Source organism: Homalodisca vitripennis, chromosome 4, assembly GCF_021130785.1.
Source record: "Homalodisca vitripennis isolate AUS2020 chromosome 4, UT_GWSS_2.1, whole genome shotgun sequence".
NCBI classification, from domain to species: Eukaryota; Metazoa; Arthropoda; class Insecta; order Hemiptera; family Cicadellidae; genus Homalodisca; species Homalodisca vitripennis.
The window spans coordinates 170,199,460-170,221,228 of NC_060210.1; the positions used below are offsets into that span (position 1 = coordinate 170,199,460).

The 21,769-nt window shown below is 32.4% G+C and overlaps 1 protein-coding gene across 1 annotated transcript in view; it reads right to left on the reverse strand.

Annotated features, from left to right (window-relative positions):
- LOC124361293 (outer dynein arm-docking complex subunit 3) overlaps window positions 1-21,031 on the reverse strand; it is a 31,832-nt gene extending 10,801 nt beyond the window's left edge. Inside the window, exons 1-5 of the mRNA XM_046815340.1 lie at window positions 20,993-21,031; window positions 14,089-14,247; window positions 12,748-12,900; window positions 11,359-11,457; window positions 2,824-3,009 (exon numbers count right to left, since the gene is read on the reverse strand). Coding sequence (XP_046671296.1) covers window positions 2,824-3,009; window positions 11,359-11,457; window positions 12,748-12,900; window positions 14,089-14,247; window positions 20,993-21,031 — 636 coding nt within the window. The remainder of the gene's footprint in view (window positions 1-2,823; window positions 3,010-11,358; window positions 11,458-12,747; window positions 12,901-14,088; window positions 14,248-20,992) is intronic.
- Between the last annotated feature and the right edge of the window lie 738 nt (window positions 21,032-21,769).

A 21,769-nucleotide genomic window follows, 5' to 3' on the forward strand; every position in this document is an offset into this window, starting at 1 on the left:
TAAATAGTTTTCTTTTTATTGTGTCAATTAGTCTCATTTGAAATTTAAGCTACAATTTAAGCTTGTAAAACAATGGGCCATGCTATTAAAAATTTTAAATTTACTCCCAGGTTACATCATTGTGAATATGGAGGACAGTAATTTTGAAATTCACTAAAACAAGTTCACTCAAAACTATGTTATTATTATTCCTTGAAGTACATTTCATTATTCAACTATAAAAAATGCATTTGTATGTACTGTAATATTGTATTTTATCAAAACATATAACTCATCGTTTACAACTTTTATGGAGAACTGTTTAGAGAGGTGTCATGCTCGATGTGCAAAACAAAAAATGTTGTGCAAAACATCTTTTTTAATCTTGTGAACTGAAAACATATATTTCCTGTGAACCAAAACTGAATTTCGTGAAACATTCACTATACTTTCTCTTATTTATAGTTTTAACATAAAATACATCTCTGATGTAATTATGCAAAGTAAATACTGATTTAAAATACTGGAATTCCCTACTCATCTAAAAAATTACAATGCCCCAGCTCTGAATCTATACAGTCATCCCTTTACATGCTGACTCACCACCATAGCCCACGACTAGACAATGTACCACTTAGAAACCAAAGCCATAATTTTCTGCTTCAAACCTGCTCCTGCCAAATGAACGTTTAATCCATAAAGTACTCAAACAGCTCCAGTGAGTTGTTTAGTCAGAGTCATAAGTCTTTATTCACAGATTCATTGCAACAGAGATAAGTCAGCTTAATCTAAATGTTTTTTTCTACTCATAATACACTGTTGAAAATATATGTCATATCCATACATTTAATTTAAAGTTCCAAATTTAAAATTCATAATAGTCGTGTATAAACTCCTCCAGACCATAGTGTAGCCGGTTTAGCAACCATTAGTAGATGATTTTCCTCAATAGCTGTTGGGAGCGATGAGCTTTAATTTCATCAGGAACCATGTTCCACTATTTGGCACCAATGTATGATGGTTGTTTCTCAAATATATTTAGACGGTGTTTAAGGAAGGACATAATTGTTGGCTCTCCTTATCTGATAATGGTAGATCTCTGCTTCCTTGTCAGATTTTGTTTGTTTGCAAAAGTGACTATCTTCAGGGTGAAAAGTCTACTAACAGTTAGGATGTTGAGATGATTAAATGAGTCCCTGCATTAGTCCAGTGGGTCTAGGTTGGAGAGAATGTGAATTGCCTTTTCCTAGACTTCTCTTTAAAGGAGCTTTCCCAAACAGTGAAATCATATCTCAGATAGGTTTTGAACAAAGCATGATAAGCTATTTTAACTGTATTGAGACTGCTCTCCTGTGTAAGCCTTCTCAAGATATGTAGATAGGAGTTAAGATTTTAGAAAACTGGTCTACATGAGGGTTCTAGGATAGCTGGTCATCCTGGATATCTTATGTGGTTCACTGTAGTCAGTTCAAGCATGTCAACTGCCTGATTTTTTTCTTCTTCCAAAGAAAATATGCTAACTTATTCTTGTTTAAATCTGGATTATTTGCATTACAGTACTTTTGGGTCATATGTATAAAGTATGGTTTTTTGGACGATTTTACCAGGACTCGGACTGGGCCTGCCACACATTTGTTTGAGGTTATGGTGTTGACGGATGAAATAGCTCAATCTAATAACTATAACACTATTATAGGCTAAATTTGTAATAGTTTTAATTATAATTTCAAAGAAATTGTGACTGTTACTTTAAAAATAATAACTTACTTTTGATTTAACAATCTTGATCGTGTTAATTTATGTTGTGCATTCAAGCAGAAAAGTCAATAATAGTTTCTGTGATGAAAAACAAACATCTCAATACTTGTTTTGACCCGAGGAATCATAACTGAAATTTCTATACAAAAGGCAAATTATCTTCAATTGAGAATAAAATCAAATTTAAAAACACGTCTTTTAAAGATAATTTTCCTACAATCATTAATATCTAAAAATAATTACAATCGGACAACTAATAGACTAATTATTATACATTTTAATTCACTAAATGAATCAAAACAATGCTTAAAATGGTCCAATTATAAGATTTTTTCTGTACTCATTTTTAGCAATATACATTAGATCTTACTATCATTAACAAAATAATAAGATGTCAATAGGTTAATGGGTAGGGGGAGGGGAGTGAAGTGGTTTAACAGGAGCACGGTGGCAGGACATTACGGATTCTCACCAAATACCTTTTCCGGGGCCCACCAAAGCTGAGTATGGTCCTGACAGTACTGAAATATAAAACTCTATCTCCAGTGTTTTAAGTGTCAGATTATATGCAGGAGGAGCATACTGTAGTATCATTTGCTATACATTAATAGTTTGTAGTATCCACTAAGGTAGTTTGGAAGGTCATTATATTATGAAAAAAATTTATCCCAGAGTAAATCCTTGTGGCACACCTCTGGCCATAACCATTTGGCTAGATATGATATTTTGGGTCGTTTGGTTCAAAATTGTTTTTATTTCAACAGATTGGGTTCGATTTGTAAGATAGCTCTTATAAAGTAAGTAAATATTCAACAGATTTCAAATTCTTAATTTGACCCAACAACATACAATTATTTTTAATGCAACTACACTACTCTAAAAGCAATTTGGAATTATATTATATAATATTAAAATAAAATAAATCAGATATACAGAATACACCAGGATATTACATTTCCAATTAAATAAAAAAATATATATATATTAATAAAGTACATTACTTCTGTTAATAAATAATACATTGTTCTAAAACAAGAGTATTAATATTTGCACAGTGCTGTGTAGTAAGTATTATATTCAACATACCTGAAGATATTTTATCTCTGTATCCTGTTTCATAATGTTCTGCTCCAGTTTTTTTAGTGTGCTCTCAAATAAAACACTATCGTCCAATAGACTTGCTCGAATAGCTCGATACTTCTTGCGCATATGTTCTGCTTCCATCATATTCATCTCTACTTTGTGGATGTTGTTCTCCAGTATTGATACAGCCTGTCAGAAAATATATATTTTCTCATAAGTTACTTAGATTAAACAGGTAAAATAATCTAAATTAAACAAGCAAAACGATATTTGTTCTATTTAAAACCATAAACAGTATTGAAAAGGGATAAAATTAAAAGATTTTAAGAATATAAAAAAGTATAAAATAAAAGTAAAAAGGTGTAAAATGTATAGTTGTCTAAATCACTTTGTATGATTTATCATATTTATATTCATTAAATATAACAACTAATCTTCACTTTTGTTTTCTTAAATAAATTTATTAGTTCTATTTTTTGTTTCCATATTTTTCAAAAATGTGCATGTTGTGATGTTTTTTTCTGGCTCATATGTAGTATCTTCTCTTTCCTTGTTCATTCTTTTCTATCATCCAATTTTATCAGAGTTGCTCTACTTTCATTGGAAACAAATTTGTATTTTTGATTGTGGTCTGAATAGGTATCATCAGAAGACAGAAGGTTGGAATACCTATCATCAGAAGGTTGGGAAATGTTATAAAGGCGGCAAAATTACAAGTTTCCAAGTGCTCAAATAATTTTAAATGCTATTCTACCAAGACATGGACATAGAGTATCATCTGATTAATCGCTCAAATAAAAACCTAAGATGGCTTTGTAGAGAACTTGTGTGATTTTTATGATGTTAGCAGGAATTTGGAAAACAGTGTTGAAAAAATATGGAAACAAAAAATAGAACTAATAAATTTATTTAAGAAAAACAAAAGTGAAGATTTAGTTGTTATATTTAATGAATATAAATATGATAAATCATCGTACTTTAATATTTGTTGTGCCATGTATGAGATGTGAAGAGTGCATGTACTTTTATTCATGTTGGAAATGAATGCGTTAAGATTTAAGGATGTAAAGTTAGGCTTGGCACTTAGTTTAAAGATACTTTTAGATTTCAATTATTGTGGTAATATGGCAAATGTATTTTTGTTACCTAAGTTATATTATTATGGTTTTTATTATCCTGTATTTGTACAGAAAGAACTATGTAATGTATTTATTATTTGGAAAATAAATTATAAATTATTTATCTTGATTTACACTTGGCCATAGATGGGCATTTCATTTAAACTACAAGGGCACTGATCATCTTAATCGAACTATTCACTGGGTAGCTTCTTCCTGTAAAAAGCAAATTTCATGAGACAAAGACGCAAAGACCTCGAATTTAGTCAATAAAGATCTCTCTCCAATCCACTCACAGGACTTCTGTAAGGGATGCAAATATGAACAACATTGGGTTCCAGAAGTGTGATTATTGCCTGAAGATTTTCAAAAACAAACTACAAGAACCATTGCCAACTAAAAAACAATCTTTGCTCTTTCTGTGGTTGTTATCTGGTCTCTCAGCTGAATTGTTACAATCGGACAACATAATGAATAGAAAATAAATGCTAAATCATCGTACTTTATATTTGTTGTGCCATGTAAAATGAATGTGAAGAGTTGCATGTACTTTTATTCATTTTGGAATGAATGCGTTAAGTTTTAAGGATGTAAAGTTAGGGCGCTTTGGCACTATAGTTTAAGATACTTTTAGATTTCAATTAATTGTGGTAATGGCAAATGTATTTTGTTACCTAAGTATATTATTATGGTTTTTATTATCCTGTATTTGTACAAAGAACTAGGTCTTAATGTATTTATTTGGAAAATAAATTATAAAATTATTTATCTGATTTACACTTGGCCAAGATGGCATTCATTTAAACTAACAAGGGCACTGAGCATCCTTAATCGAACTATTCACTTGGGTAGCATCTTCCCTTGTAAAAAGCAAATTGAGACAAAGACGCAAAGACTGAATTAGTCAATAAAGTGGATCTCTCTCCCATCTCACAGGACTTCTGTAATGGATGCAAATATGAACAACATTGGATCCAGAAGTGTGATTTATTGCCTGAAAGATTTTCAAAACAAACTATCAAGAACCATTGCCAACTAAAACAATCTTGCTCATCCTGTGGTTGTTACTGGTCACTCATTCAGCTGAAATTGTTACAATCGTACACAACATTCATATTGTCTGTCGCCGTTCCATCTGTCTTCAGCCGTGGTCTCAGAGTATGGACTCACCACTGGCACTGCCTTGCCCGACTACACTCGCCTCAATCGCATCAAGCCCCTGCCCGCTACCAGTCCTGAGTGTTCGCCTTCTCACTCTACCCCAAGACTACACCAACATCCCAACACCAAATGAATCTTTTTTAGCCACACCAGCAGTAGCTTGTATGAACCAGCTTAAACTCATTTTATGATGTCAACAGTGAGGCAGGAATTCTGTGAACTGGATTGCTTTAAAGATACAGAATTGTTCAGATCTAATGAAAAATTTTCTGTTTTTCATTTGAAATATACATGGGATGGTTTGCATAAAATTGATGAACAAAGTGACACTTTTAAAGTTTTAAAATTCCATCCAACTATTGTCTGTTTTACTGAGCATTGGTGCAATAAATCTTGAGCAGCGTTTATGGTGCCGAGAAAACTTATCTAGGGGTGGTTTTCTTGCATACTGGGTGAAGCAAGGTGTACAGTATACTTGGAATCTCGAACTTTGTGAACCTTCAGTGTGACATTTCAGTTTTGAATGTCTTGTGCTGTCACAATTAAAAGCTTGCTTTTTCTGAGATAGGATTGGTGGTGGCTACAGTGTACTGATCTCCTAGGTTCCAGCATTGATTCTTTCATTGGATGCGTTTGAGTCGCTTAGTTTGATGGTCATGCTCAGGGGTTTTAAAACAGTTTTTTCATAGTGTGTGGCGATCTTCAATGTTGATTTTTCTGAGGGACTCAAGGGAGAGGAAACACTGATTTTCTTGGAATGTCATTAACTCAGCTACTGAAAATTTAAGTATTACCTGTCCTACCAAAATAGATATTCCGGTGGTTCCAGGACATGTATTGATAACATTATAACCTTCATTCAAAGAGTTTTCATCAGTCACAAATCGCATGTTTTTGAAACGGGACTTTCTGACCATTGGCCCAGCTGACTGTGTTATCTCCCCTTTCACCTCGTCAATCTTCGATCTGTTTGGAAATGAAGTTTCGAAATGATAAATGATGAAAACATTATCACACTCTCTAATTTCCTTTCCTCCAGCAAGCCATGAAAATTGGGTGGATGTCATTGAAGCTCCTGATTGTAATACGGAACGGCATTTAAGTCATTTTAAATACCTTTCTTTGTTTGTTTAACCATGCTTGTCCTGAACGCTCAAAAAAAAACTTAAAGGTCCTGGGAAAAAGCCTTGGATAACGACAGGAATAAGAACCTCATGTGCGTCGCTGAAAACGGGAAGCTTTATGTTGTAAGTAAGAGTAATTTTTCCACAGGATTTCATGGTCTTATTTTAGAAGGTATAAAAAATCTATTCTTCGTAGTAGGTAGCAGAATACATCAGGCAAAAAAGAATTTTCAACATTGATTACATTTTAAAAAGCAGTAATCTGAGCTATGGCCAACTTGGAAAGTTTGTGATATGAGCTTGGTAATTCAAAATCTTCAAACAACACTACTGTCCTCACCGATGGTGATCGTAGCTATCAGAACCCTAACTGATGTAGAAGAGAAAGTTTAAACGAATTATTGTTGTTTCAGTTGGTGCATCAACTATCACAGCTGGCTTCTATTGATTCGGCCTCTCCTCGTTATGTTGCAAATATCCCAGCTCTTCACTACAAAAATAGATAAACCTTCTTCTTTTTTTGTTTGAACCCAACCACTATGGAAAAGGTTCTAAGCTCGATTTTCACAAAGCTGAGAAACTCGAAGTCGAGTGGGGTGAATGGGGTTACATCTGATGTTCTTAAGAAGTGCGCATATCTTATAGCTTTATCCTCTGGTAGGACCTACACATAATTAACCAATATTTTTCTGAGGGTGAATTTTTCCAGAAAATCTAAAGCTGTCTGTCCCCATACGCCCACTCCATAAAAAAGGCCAAAAAACTGAAGATTAATTCCAATTACAGGAGGCCAATCAGTCTGGCTCTCAACCTTTGCTAAGATCTTTAGAGATGATCATTCTGGCAAGACTTCATGGTTACGTTTTGACTCTTAATACTCTCTTGACCTGCATCTCAGTTTGGTTTCAGAAAAGGGTTTTCAACTTCTAGCGCTGTCAATGATGTCATTGGTGCCGTGTTGGGAGCCATGGAATGGGTCATAGTGTGTCGGTGCGATATTTACTGTCGATCTGTACAAAGGCTTTCGACTGTTAGTAAACCATTCTGTTCTTTTGGGTGAAACTTGAAAGATCTTTGGCTTGACCGGTGGCAGCTCTCTCACTCCTTTCCTCATATACTCTCTGAGAGTGGGGGGGGGGAAAAGAAAGCAGACAGTTTCTTGTAAACAAATAAAAGGACAAACTTCAAAGAGGGTGTGCTTGAGGACCACTCAGGAGGTACCTCAAGGCTCTGTACTTCGTCCTTTTTTATTTTCTATATAATATAATATACATATATATAAACGACCTGTCCTATTCACAACTATGAAATCAGAGCATTGTTTGCTATGCCGGATGACACAACTGCTCTATCGTCTTGTCGTGATATTCATAGCCGTCGAAATTATTTTGAACATCAGTCATATGTCAGCTTGAGTAAGTGGTTTTGAGACAAATGGTCCATTCTCTTGAATGAAGAAAAAATTAGAATCATGTTTTTCTCACCAAACTTTTTCGTGACGTGATTAGCGTTCAGTTTCAGCCGTAAATGGTGACTCAACCCATCAGAGTCTGCCTCTCCTTCCTTTGGTGTTGTCATTGATTACAAGCTCAACTGGTCTAAAACATATAGATAGGCTATGCTCAAAGCTGGTCATCACTTTACTTTGCTTTTCGGTAGTTTTAATGCCTCAGTTGGTAAAGAAACGTATCCTTCAAATTTACTGTGCTTATGATTATACAGTATATCTGAAATACGCTATTGGATTCTGGGGGATATTATTCTAGTGAAATTTTAAGGGTATTTAGAGTCCAAAAAATAATTGTTCGCATTATGTCTGCAAGCGGGTAATCGTGCTCGACCAGGTAAGCCCTTTTTTCAGCAACTGAATCTCCTCACTCTTCCAAGTATCTATTATACTTGAAGAATTGACTTTCTTATAAAATAACCCACATCTCTTTGCAGAGAACACTTAATCATCAGTACAATACCCGCCACAGGGGTAATATGGTCTACCCGACTCCATAGATTGACAATCTTTTGAAAGGGGCAGCTGGCCTCGGCACCCTGAAACAAACATAACCAGCTCACAAACTTTTTTTTTTTCAAAAATTTTATAAAAAACGAGTTAAAACTATTTTGCTTGAAAAATGTTCGCGTACTCTGTTCAAGAAATTCCTGTCAGATTGCACAAACATGTGGAAATAACCTATGTTGACTATTTGAGATTTTTGATTTAAATTATTTATTATATTTATCTACTATTTTATCTATGACTTATTTCCGTAACTTTTTGTTATTAATGAAATAAATTATTTCTGATTCTGATTCTGACATCTTTTCAATATTTTATTTTTATTTATTTAGTATTTTAACTACGATACCATCTGAACTCACTTAGCATAATGTAGAACACAAATATTTTAAATGGTTGCTTCTGCTGTATTTTTATTACTATTAAATCTAAAGCACAAACCAATTCACTTTTTCATCATATTTTATTTGATCATCTTGCTGATACAGACCATTAGTTTAACTTTTTATAACAAATCTTTTTTCAAGAACTCAACTATATTACTCAAAAGGTGTAACCAAATTCCTATTGTCCTGCCAACGAATAGACAGTTGTACCCTCTTTACTTCAAAAGAGAAATTCTGTTTAAAACATGATGATAGATTTTATAAATAAATAAAAGGTCTATCACTGTCAGTTTCAGTATTTGAATATATGGTCTAAAAATGGATTTCTTGACCTGTCTCACATTACTTTTTGTGAAATGATAAGGCACATCTATTCTACATTTAATACACACTTTAGGTAGTATTGAACAATCTCAGATGAATCAGATTAATTCATTCTTATCCAATGTCACAAACGGAGGTAACCCTTATGATAACCCAAAATGGGGAAAATATTGACTGCAACTGCTGAATGACGTATTGGAGAGTTCAGTTGATCTATCTCAATGTAATTAGCCTACTACATGCATTTCCAAAAATGCTATTTATATAACAGTCTAGCATCCTTCTGAAATAGCCCCTTTTTAAATGGCCTTGTTTTGCAAACATTCATTCAAAACAGTAATCTTACTCAAAATTATATCTTTTTCACTTTCATTAGCATCTGAAATTGCCAGGTTAGTCTCAAAACTCATTAAATCATGAACACAACACTAGTTGACCATATTGGGTAATGAGGGATAGGAAATGTGCATAGCAATGTGAGATTTTACATATTTAGTCTCATAGTGAAAATGAGAGAGTACATAACAATTTGCAGAGAAAACTGAAAAGCTAATGCCCAAATATTACCAATAAAGGTTTCCAGTTACCAGTATAAAAATATACTCTTAGTTTCATTTATAAATATTTGGGAAATGTTTAAATGCCACAAGTGGTAGTGCAAATAGCACTGTGTACTTGAGGGTATTTCCTCTATAAACTAGTTAAACTTCTAAAGGTAAACCAGAGAGAAAATATTATAGCTACAAAGGCATCAGGTGCTGTAAGACTAATTGATACATACATCCAGTGTATGTTACCAAACTGTTATCAGTTATCAGTGACAACTAAGAAAGAATATTATCTTAGATTAAAAGTGAAAACTAAAACAAGCATCAGATAACCATATAAACAGTACTGAGAAGAAACCAAAGTATAGAGTGCAGAATAAAAAGAACATGTTGATACTGATAATAATTAATGTAAATTAAATAATTAATCCACATGAAATAATTAAGAATTCCTATGAATTATTTACTGAAGTTACATAATAAACATTGGCAATCAATATTAAAACCAAAAAAGTACACAATTTATATCCCATATGGCTTATTGTACACTAATTCAGCTCCCCATTATGGCTATAGAAGAGACACAGGAGGTGTTTAGGATATGAAACCTAAAACCTCAATTAATGATATATCAGCTTCTAACAACAAATGCACCTTGTTTTGTCAGTTATCATTAGTGACAGATTTCACTTTCTTGGGCCCTAGGGCCGAACAAATGTTTCCCCTATTCCTGAAATTTTGCTTATGAGTTTTATGAAAATTACTCTACCAAAACGTGAAAAAATACAAGGGCTGATTTTTTTAAACCTCTGATCATGTACGGTACATTCTCCGATGGGTTTCTATTGCACTATTCCATTCTGCTTGCAGGAAATTAATAAAACTCATCAATTCACATTTGGCGGAAGAATCAATAGAGACGGCCATGTTTACGCGACTGCTACTCAGCACAAACTAGCTGCTTGAATTCCGCAGTGACAAATGTTATAGCAGGGAATATGCACCATCGACTACTGCCCAAACCGCAGACCTGCCACTTGTTTAGCCGCCATGGCGTGAGATCATAGGTTTAAAAAAATCAGCCCTTGTATTTTTTCACGTTTTGGTAGAGCAATTTTCATAAAACTCACAAGCAAAATTTCAACTATGGAATCAAATTTTTTTGGTCCTAGGGCCCAAGAAAGAGACATCTGTCACTAATGATAACTGACAAAACAAGGTTCGTTTGTTGTCAGAAGCTGATACACCATTAATTGAGGTTTTAGGTTTCATACCCTAACCACGTATATCTCCATGGCGTGAGATCAGAGGTTGAAAAAAACCACCCTCATAGTAGATTCCTAATTCTTGTAACATATATTTAGATTTTTTTTTAATTCCAAGCACTAAAATAAAATAAATCATTGTCTGAATAACCAGATGACAAGAAAATCATTAGTGCGTATTTATAACTATAGCAGTAAAAAATATAGATTTGCCGCCAGGTCTAGTGGGTTTATTGGTAAATTAGCTATTGATTTATTTGCTATCAAATCCTGATGGTCTTTTTATTTGTCATTGTATTGAGTTTGGAAGTGACAATAACAATTCTTTCATTTCACTAAGTTATTAAAATTGAATATATTGTATTGACCAACTCTAACTGAATGTTAACCATTAATCACCAGAATTGCTCACTCTGTTAAAGTAATTATTTTATTATTTTTAATGGTTGATCAAAATTACTTCTTTCTACCTTTATACCCTCTGACAGTTGTGTCTTAATACCGCAGTATCAGTTATCCACTTTCACCATGTTAGTGGGAGTCTGATAGAATACGACATAACATGATTTGCATTATCATGTTGTAAATTTGGTTTTACCTTTCCCCGAGGGTCAAGCTGTTTCCGAATACCTTCGTTTGCTGTGTTGATGAGGAGCTCTTGGTATTCATCAGCCAAATCTTTCATTCGCTTTTGATGCTAAAATCAACACCCATGTCAAATAAGATATTTAATAAAATAAATTATTAAGATTGACAATTAAAATTCTTTAAAATTCACATTTGTATCATTTATATAATAAAATAATATACCATTATCTTTACATATAAACATGTTTGAAACTATTGTTATGAAATGAAGTGATATATTATGAAACCAATGATAATAATCAGTTACATGGGGTTTTGGTAATTGGTAGTGTGTGAATTTTATATATTTACAAGTCTCTTCCATTTATTTGATACTTATTTTATTGATTTTTTTGTGTAAAATAAAGCTTTGTCAGAACATTACAAGATGTATTGCATAATCATTGTTTTCTAAAATAGTGTAGTTAGTGAAGAGGAAACTGAATATTTTTTTACTTTTCCTCATTGTTAGTAAGCAAAAGAACGTCATTGGATCAATTCATTTGTTTTCTATCATCTTTCCCATTTTCAATTTTGCATACAGTTCAATTTTAGCAGTAAACCTTTCACACAATGTTAGATATTATGTTTTATGACTAAACAATACAATTTAGTAAATCAGTGAAATATTACATGTTACATAAATAACACACACAAAAAACATTTATATTAAACCTTGGTTAAGCATAGCATGCCATTTACAATAATAGTCTTATTTAATTGAAATATTTATAAACTTTATAATTTTAATTTCATTTAAGGTGTTAAGACAACTTAGAGATGCAGAGATGTTACTAAGACATTCTGTATTTAATTAGATTGTATTTATTATCAAAGTTGAACTTTTTTTCATGTATTTAAAGTTTATAAAATGTACAATATTAAAACAAGTTATTAAGTTGCAATGTTGTATCAGGCATAAGATCATTAACAGGTTAAAAAAATTTGACTATAGTTGTTAAGTGTGTGTATACGAGGATGGGAATAAGTGCAGTAACTGTTTTTAATTTTATATATCAAGATGTTTTAAATTAAGATACATTGACAGATGCTACAATATTTTATCTAGTTTTTTTTATCAATACATCTCAAAATAGTACTGACTATTCACCTTTGTTTTATTTATAGCATACTTGAAACAAAATTTGGCTATAGTCAGTTTTACTATAAAAGCTTCAATTAGGAATCTTTTTAAGGCTTGTAAGGTACAACGCTCTGGAGGATTCTCAGCCAACCTCAAGCCTAGTTAAATATTTGGTCAATTAATAATTATTATTGATTCATGTTTCCAAAGTAAACATGATCGTATCATAATATTATTGACAAATATTAGACAAATATTAAAAGTAGTTTTCTATACCATTTGCGCGTGATATCTTATCAAATCCAGTTTCTTTTGGAGATCAATCACTTTATAGTCCAATAGCTGAGCTGCCTCTCGAGTCTCTTTGTTCCGTAGAGCGATTGTCTCCTTTGGGTACTTGTTACTAGTCTTCAAGATGCTTTCATCACACTGTAACCAAAAGGATTTTGTTATCAAATTGTATGCAATTTATCAGTTGAGAACATTTATTTTTGGTGCTGAATTCTGTCCAGTCACTTTGAATTAACACAAATTTTATAAAGTGTTCATTAATGTTTGATAAAAGAATAACTTTTCTTCATAGAGTGTTCCGTCATAAAATAACAAACTGATATCTATGCTCCGCCAATGTTTTCAGCCAATATATTGAATCATAAATTAAATACCATCCCTGTATAAAAGTAATGAATAGTTCAATTATGTAAACAAAATTTTGTTTAATTGAGTGGAACAAGACAATTTTGTAATAAAAAAATATCATAAAAACAACTTTATGTTGAGTTAATAATCTATATATATATAAAAATGAATGTTTGTGTGTTTGTCCATTATGGAATCGTACACTATTTGATCGATCATTATGAACATTTTAATGTATATGTACTTTTTGACAGAGAAGGTTTATATGCTATACTCATTTATAAAACTCACCACGAGGTGGCGCTGCAAAATATAAAAGTTTTCAAAGCGCCTGCACATTATAAACTGCAATTACGAGACAGTTACGTATATTAATTTGCCAAAGACTATTTGAAGGCACTAAGTAGAATATATGTTTGTCTTTATGATAAATATATGGTTGAACTTAAAGCTTGACTGTTAGACCGCTTTATAATAAAATACATGTACGTGTATAATGGCTTTATAATAAGCAAACACAAATTTTCTTGATCGTGACAACAAGGCAAACTCTACATCGGAGTTAGAAATATAATGCACTTGAACCAGAAGTGCAAATACATGGCCAAGGCTTACGTAAAGCGTGCGAAGCCGCGGGAAACAGCTAGTTGAATATAAAAATAATATGGAATTAATAATTCATATCAGCTGTTAACTTCAGTGTCTGTACAGCGTAATAGTAATGCATCAAACTTTTTAACTGTATTATAGAAAGCATAGGTTCAAACCTTTTGTGGACTAGATCAATTTGTATCAAAAATACCCATCTACTTTACATTTATCCCCTTTACTCTGCTAATTATGTCTCCTGCACATGTCAATGTAAGCTTTGAATGATGGTCAGGCACAGAAAATGACCTACCTGAGAAAAAAACTTATAAATATTATTTAAATCAAATGGCAACTATGGTACAGTACAGATGGGTTATTAAAACCTACTTTAGGTGGCTTTCCCAGCTGTAGCTGTAACTGTTTGATGGTTTTCTTCAAATTTCTAATTTTTTCAATATTCCTTTTCTTTTCAGCATCACACTCTTCATAGTGAGCTTTTCGTTGTCCCTCTAAAACAATAAAACAATCATATACACAAAGCAACAACTGAAAAACGTAAATAATAAACTAACTAACATCTAACAGATTAGTATTATGTGTTTTCAACCTGTTAATAAAAATTCAATCAAATCAGATTAATTTCTACAAAAACTCATAATTGAACCGTTCTTATTTTTCCCTTTGTACAAATCTAATAACATACTTGTTTTAAATAAGATTATTTGTTACACTGAGACAAATATTTTAATATAAAGTGAATATTTGTAGTAAATTTAATTTAATTTAAATTAAATATGCTTCTCAGAAGTGGGGTGTTTCAGCATCTTTCACCTCAGGCAGTACCGGTTTAAGAATAAATCAAATACAATTGAATCACGAATTGTAAGAACTCCATAAGTAACATTATGATCAAAATTAATTGTTTACATATACGGATAAAGTGAATGCATTATATTTTATTTCAGCGCACTCTTGTGTTTTATACCCTCCCTAGCTTTCTGCTGTGAAATGTAACATAATAAACAAAAATGTTAATGTATCATGTGGCAAGCAAGATATCTCTAGAAAGATTTCATCTGTAAACTTATAATTTTGCATGAAACTTAATTTCTAAATAGACCAAAATTAGTTCTGTAATGTAAAATGTCTAATCATGGCATTTTGTTGAGTCCTACAGAAGCCAATCACTCAAGAGGCTGACAAAATTTCATTTTTGTCTGGCAGGTATATTAAAAATTTCTTATCTGTATGATTTTCTATCTGTCCACAGCACATCTTGAGAATCAAAGTCAAAGTCAAAATATTTTTATTGTACATTCATCAAGAATTACAATATTGTCAATAAACAGAAATCATTTCAGCTTTAGTCAGATTGTAGGAGTTCTCCATTGTTTTTGAAGAATTCGCTTATGCTGTAGAATGGTCTTCTCACTAGCCATGTCTTCAATTCTCATCTTAGCCGATCTCCAGTGAAGTCCTTCATGAATGCAAGTAGATGGTTTTGAAATCTGCAGCCGGCATATGGTTTTTTCTCTGATAGGGTGGTGCGATGGACTGGCAAGTTATATCTTGAGCCATGATGAGTGTGGTAGGAGTGGAAGTCTCTGTTTTTTGGTGGTGAAAGTTTGTCCACATAGAGGATACTTTCTTGTATGTAAAGAGATACAACTGTCATGATCTCTAGGTCTTGGAATGTCTGACAACAGGTATGACATGGTTCAAGGTTCGCCAATGCTCTGACAGCCTTCTTCTGTAGAAGGAGAATCCGGTTGATATTGTGTGTTGAGGTTCCTCCCCAGACTAGTAGACCATAACGGATATAAGATTCTACTAATGCAAAATAAGCTGTTTTGGCTGCTGCTAGTCCTGCAATCCATTTTATTCTTCGGACGACATATATGCCTGTACTGATTTTTATAGACAAGTGGTCGATGTGGTCCGTCCAAGTGAACTTGCTATCGAGCAATACACCAAGGAATTTTGTTTGTTTTGATTGAGATGATTGTTTTGAATGAAATGAGCTGCAGATTTGAAATTTTGTAATCAATCTCAATGAAGCCTGTTATGCAACACGTGGTGTGGCGTATTTCTGCCTTGTAATAAATTTGTTTTTAGAGATCACTTGAATCTTGGCTTGAGGTTTATTTGATTAATGTGGAAGAAAAATATAATGTTTTCTATTCAACATTTATATTCTTGTTTGATCAATTTTGTAACATCAAAGACTTGCAATTAGAATACTAAGAATCTAAAAGACACATGCAGTAGAAAATGCATATGGAACCACCTATCTAAAATATATTATCCAAATCTATGCTTATAATGTTCACAGTAAAACCACCACACACTTGTATTATTCTATGATATAGAGGGAAATACATCTCCTTTCTTAATTTTATGGTCAAATAGTTGAGTTTAGATTGTTGTGCAGTTGCCATTTTTTATGCAGGGATAATTCTTATTTAGACTTATATATACTCTGCTTTGTATTCTTGATGGAAGTGAGTAGGTTTTAATGGAAAAGACATTTTTCATACTTCCACATTTAATTTGGAAATTAAATTAAATGTGGAAGTATGAAAAATGTCTTTTCCATTATATATACTACATGAATCATCATTCCTTTAAAAATATTATAAAGTATAGGATCATGTTCAGGATTAGAAATATCAGCGTAAATAGCTTTATCAAAGTTATCACCAATGATGCTATCATAAACCCACAGAAGTAAGTGAATATGTGGTAAACCACACTTCTACCATTCAATACAAGACATAAAACCTCTCACTCATACAAGAAATCTCCTTTACTTGAAACAATCAGTAATTCTTTTACATTAAAGTATAAAAGTTATGCAGTTATGACATAACACTGATGTTTTGGTCAGGATATAACTTTTGTTGAACCTTCCCAGTTAGGATTGTATGTTGTATGTGAAGGTAATGAAAAACCTTGTTGCATAATGAAAAAGGTACGAAAGTCAAAGCATCCTGAGCTCACTTGTGCAGGTATCCTGGGTTTTCTGTGTAAGATAAAGTTAATACAATTCTTAATTCTACTTGATTAGTGTTATGTCGACCCACAACATATCTTAAGTGAATCTATGAACCTTTATTTTACTAAGGTTGCAAACAACGTTCATTGGCCAGGATTAACACTTTCACAAAAGACCGGAGCAGTATCTAATATTGGCACACACCACAGAGTGCTCATATAATGATTGGTAACAAATGTATTAATCATCTTGTATTGTGGTTGTTCTGATTTGTGGATTCTGGTTTGATTTTTAACTATTTTCACTGCTGTTCTGTGCACTTTAGGATTATCTGATATTTTGTTGATATCTGGATATGGTTTTTTTATGTGTTTGTTAATGTAATTTATATTCACTTTTTAATTGCATTTTTCTATTAACATTGTTATACCTTGCTCAATCTTTCGCTTTCATTCTTGTTTAAAATTTGTAAATTCAAACTTTCTACTTGATCATTATTATTCAGTATTAGTCATACTACAATCATCAAAGTGCCCATTTACTAAATTTGCAATAAAATGTAATTTTTGTACATGATTTTAATTTTTAGTCTTTTAAATTTCACAATAAAAATAAACTTTTAATAATAATTGAAAATGGTTTCTAGCAGCTCACAGTTTACATCATCCACTATAAATGTGTGCACATTATTAGATGGCAAATACTTGTTTGAACTTGAGAGATTATAACCATTTTTACTATAGTTGGTAGAAAATTCTTCCCAATGATTCAATATAGCACAATAATCTGTTTAACTTCTACTAATTTTTCTTCACTATGATAAACAACATCAAAAGACAAACACTATGTGATAAAAACAGAATACTTATTGTAGTATGATACTACCTCTGCTAACATTAAGATTTTCTACTGCCCTGACTTTTTAAATGGATTAAAATTATTCATTTTGAATTTACTGCCCAGTTAATTTCAAACATATTCATTTCAATATTACAATGTTTACATAAAAAATACATCAACCAGATTATATATAACAGAATATTTCTATTAACAGATTTGCTCGTAAATCCCCAGTAACTTGTGGCTTGTTAATCTGGCGGACAAAGGCAAAGCAACCGACGGTCAAAGACAATCTTATAAAAACTGGCTTGTCTGTTAATAACAGGAGCTTTCAGAATCAGCCCTACAACTGCACTTGGAGTTATTTTAGCACTTTTACCAATAGACTTTTTTTTTGTCATGCCGGAAGTATATTAGTCCTAGTATTGAATGAAAGTTGCAGACCATTGGAGGGTATGCTCCATTAGTATGGGACACTGCACTATTACTAAAGCGATCTAATACTAGATGTGATATCAGACACTATAGCAAAGAGTCTGTATTTAGTAAGCCCTTTCTCATAACCATCCGATTCCAACTGGAGAACTGGAGAAGGAAGAAGAAACCAAAACTAGTCGAACGTGATCTAGTCTACACAGATGGTTCATTGTTGAAGGTAAATCTTGCTATAAGGTGCAGAGCTCATCTTCCAGAACAACTCTCAGCAAAAGTCTGTGAGAGCATTGCAAGTCTTTCAGCATGTACGCTATTTTAGTTTGCGCTAATAGAATTGACTACAAATTATATCCATCAATGGATAGTGATTCTATCTGATAGCCAGACTGCTATTACAGCCATTAACTTGACAGAATTTATTTCTAGGATGTTAAGGGAATGCTTTAAAACTATCTGCTCTAACTAGTCGTATTTCAGCACATCTCAGCTGGGTTCCTCGACATGCCGGTTTTAGAGCCAATGAACTTGTTGAAGAACTAGTGAGAAATGACTCAAAACACTTTCTTAGATCTGAACCAACTTGTTACTTACCAAGCTATTAAGAAATGTTTCAGAGGTAAGCACTGCCATCAGTGGCAGAGTTTCTCTAGACAATTATTTGGAAATAAACTCATTAGAGGAACTAACATCCAGTATCTAAAATGGCTGTTGAACCTAGAAAGGTCTTTTGTACATGGGTCTCTGGATTGCTGTTAATTCAGGAAATACTTGCACACTTTAGGACACACTACTGAAGATCCTGAAGAGGTTAGGAAAAGAACTCTATTTGTAACCTCATAGCCAGATGATGAATTCAACTTAAGCATTGGGCAGAAACTTTTGGACCTCGTTGAAGGTACAGGGGTAGTAGCGGAACTTAGGGTGCACAATATGCTTAGGTTGAGGTGCTGGGAACTAAGATGTTGATGTGCTTTATACCTCCTTTTAATCTAAAATAGTACATTCGCTATTACCATCACTATAGACCAGCATCATATTTAAGTAAAGTTATAGTAAAGAAATAAATATTAGTAGCTGGCTTGAGAAGAGCAATTGTTGTGAGTTCTTGCATAATGGCCTATGAGCGAAATGATTAATTGCCAAAACAAACCCACTCATTTATCAACAGCAACTATAAATAAAGATTTATTTTTCTTGTTTGGTATATAGATGGTATAATCATTGATTTTACTACTGTAGTTTATCACGTAGGTATAATTTATTTTATTAAAATTTTGAAAACTTACTTGGTTGAACACTGTGTTTATTTCACTACTTTCCTAAATATTTAATCAAACGTTGGTAAAAAATATGATTAATCAAAGTTTTATGGAACATGGGACTTAGTCAACAAATCAGTTACTCAAAGATATTAATCGACCTTGACAAACTGATTGATGAAGTTTGATATTTTATATGAAATCTTGAACAAATGATTAACAATAACAACTTGTTTGAACAAACCAATATATAAAGAATGATTCAGGGTTTTTTTATACGTATATTCACTTGTATGCAGTTTGATTTTAAAACCTTTGAAGAGTTTCCAAACTGTAATTTTTTTATTCAGACAAACCAAAGTAACTGCAAAAATGTCAACACGTATGAGCAAGTTCTTAAATGCTTGTAAGAAACTGCTAACTAAAATCTTATAACCTTGTTAGAATTGAAAACATTTAAACTGAGAAAATTATTTTTTAACCACTTATATTATGTGATCACTTTTAAGTAAATTAACACAGGATTTATATTTATTAAACAGTAAAATTTCATAATTTACATCCTACATTTACATGACCATATACCTACATTACTATGACATAGATGTTATATGCAAGGCTTGTAAAAATTATTAAATTTGGCTTTTCAAAAGAATCAAATTTGATCATGTATTCTTGGATGAAATATTATATAGCAATAAAATAATTAGTCTCCAAATATATTTGATGAAGCCTATTTATTATGGAAACTTTAATTAATTTAGTCAATTAATTTTTGAAATACCATACATTGTTTAGCACTAATTCAAAAGGTTGAATGAAATGTCAGTAGGACTACAGTAATCCAGTTCTGGTTGGCAGCTCTTAATTTTCAATTATATTAATTTAAGCATAAATGGAAAAAATTGTTTAGAATAAATACTCACCTGAAAGTTGAATCTTTTTCTTGATTTCTGCAATTTGTCTATTAACAACTTCCAAAATGGATTCACTATCATCTAAAGTTGGCCCCGGCATTTTAAGAAATTATGTCTCAATACTAGGAGTTCATACATGAGCCTCAAACAACACTAGTTGCCATGGAGTTGTGCTACTGTACGATATCTCCCACATTGTTACTATTGATTCTGATACTGACTTTTGTAGAGGATATCATCTTTAGGAACTAAATTGTTAAGATACATTCCTCAGTTCGTAATCGCTAAAGTCACTTAAGGCAATAATAATATTATCAGGTTTGAAGCTATGATAACATTTTTTACTATTTTCTTACAAACATTAAGTAGATCATTTTAAATTTTCCATTATATGGTGACTCGATGATGTAACAAAAATAAACGCATAACAATTAGCATGTTTAATATTATTATTTTTAGATTTTATCAGTATTAAAATATTAAAGTTGTTTGTATTTATTCAACAGCATCTGTGGATAAAATCTGTGTTGGTCTGCATGTGCCAATAGTTTTGGAAGGATAATGCTTGTAAGGCATCAGGAACACAATTGGAACTAATAAGAATAATTATATAAATAGGAAGGAAAAGAAGGAAAGGACACTCTATACACAATACCAAACCCATTTCATTCAACCACCCCACATATCTTTGCATAAGTAATAGCAATCTTGTCCCACCTTGTACATTTCATATGTTTTCCTTCAAGTTGCAATTCTCATGAGCAATTGAGGCATAAAGGATAAATTCGTCAAAAACTCAGGAAAGATAGCAATCTTGTTCTACCTTTTAGAGTTCATATACTTACCTCCAACTTGGAATTATACTGATCATTCAAGGCATACATTCAGGACAAAATCATCAAGACTTAGAGGTGATAGCAATCTTGTTCTACCTTTAACAGTTCAAATGCCTCCCTTTAAGTTGTAAATTCTAATGAGCAGTCAAGGCATACAGGAGAAAATTGGTAGGAACTCAGGAGTGATAGCAATATTGTTCCACCTTTAACAGTTCAATAACTTTCCTTTAAGTTGTAAATTCTAATGAGCTAATGAGCAGTCAAGGCATACAGGAGAAAATTGGTAGGAACTCAGGAAGTGATAGCAATATTGTTCTACCTTTAACAGTTCAATAACTTCCCTTTAAGTTGTAAATTCTAATGAGCAGTAAAGGCATACAGGAGAAAATTGGTTTAAACTCAGGAAGTGATAGCAATATTGTTCCACTGATTATAGTTCATATACCTGCCTCCAAGTTACAGTTGTACTGATGTATGATTTGTTAAGCAAATAACAAAAGCTCCTTAAAAAACTATGTGCTTCTTTTTCCATCCCATCTTTATGTAGTTTGGTTTTAAGTTGTGTAATATCGCATAAGTTGAGATCACTCAGTACTCTGCGTTTACTCAGTTTTAGGGATAGTTGAGATTACCTAACAATGTACCAAGGACTTTTGTTTACACTATCATTCATGATGGCAGCTATTCCAGCTCTGGCTCTTACTGTCCCTATGTTGGATGCTTGGCAATTTACTAAGTTTTGTATGTAAACTTATACAATGGTGGTGGCTGCTAGGAACAATACAG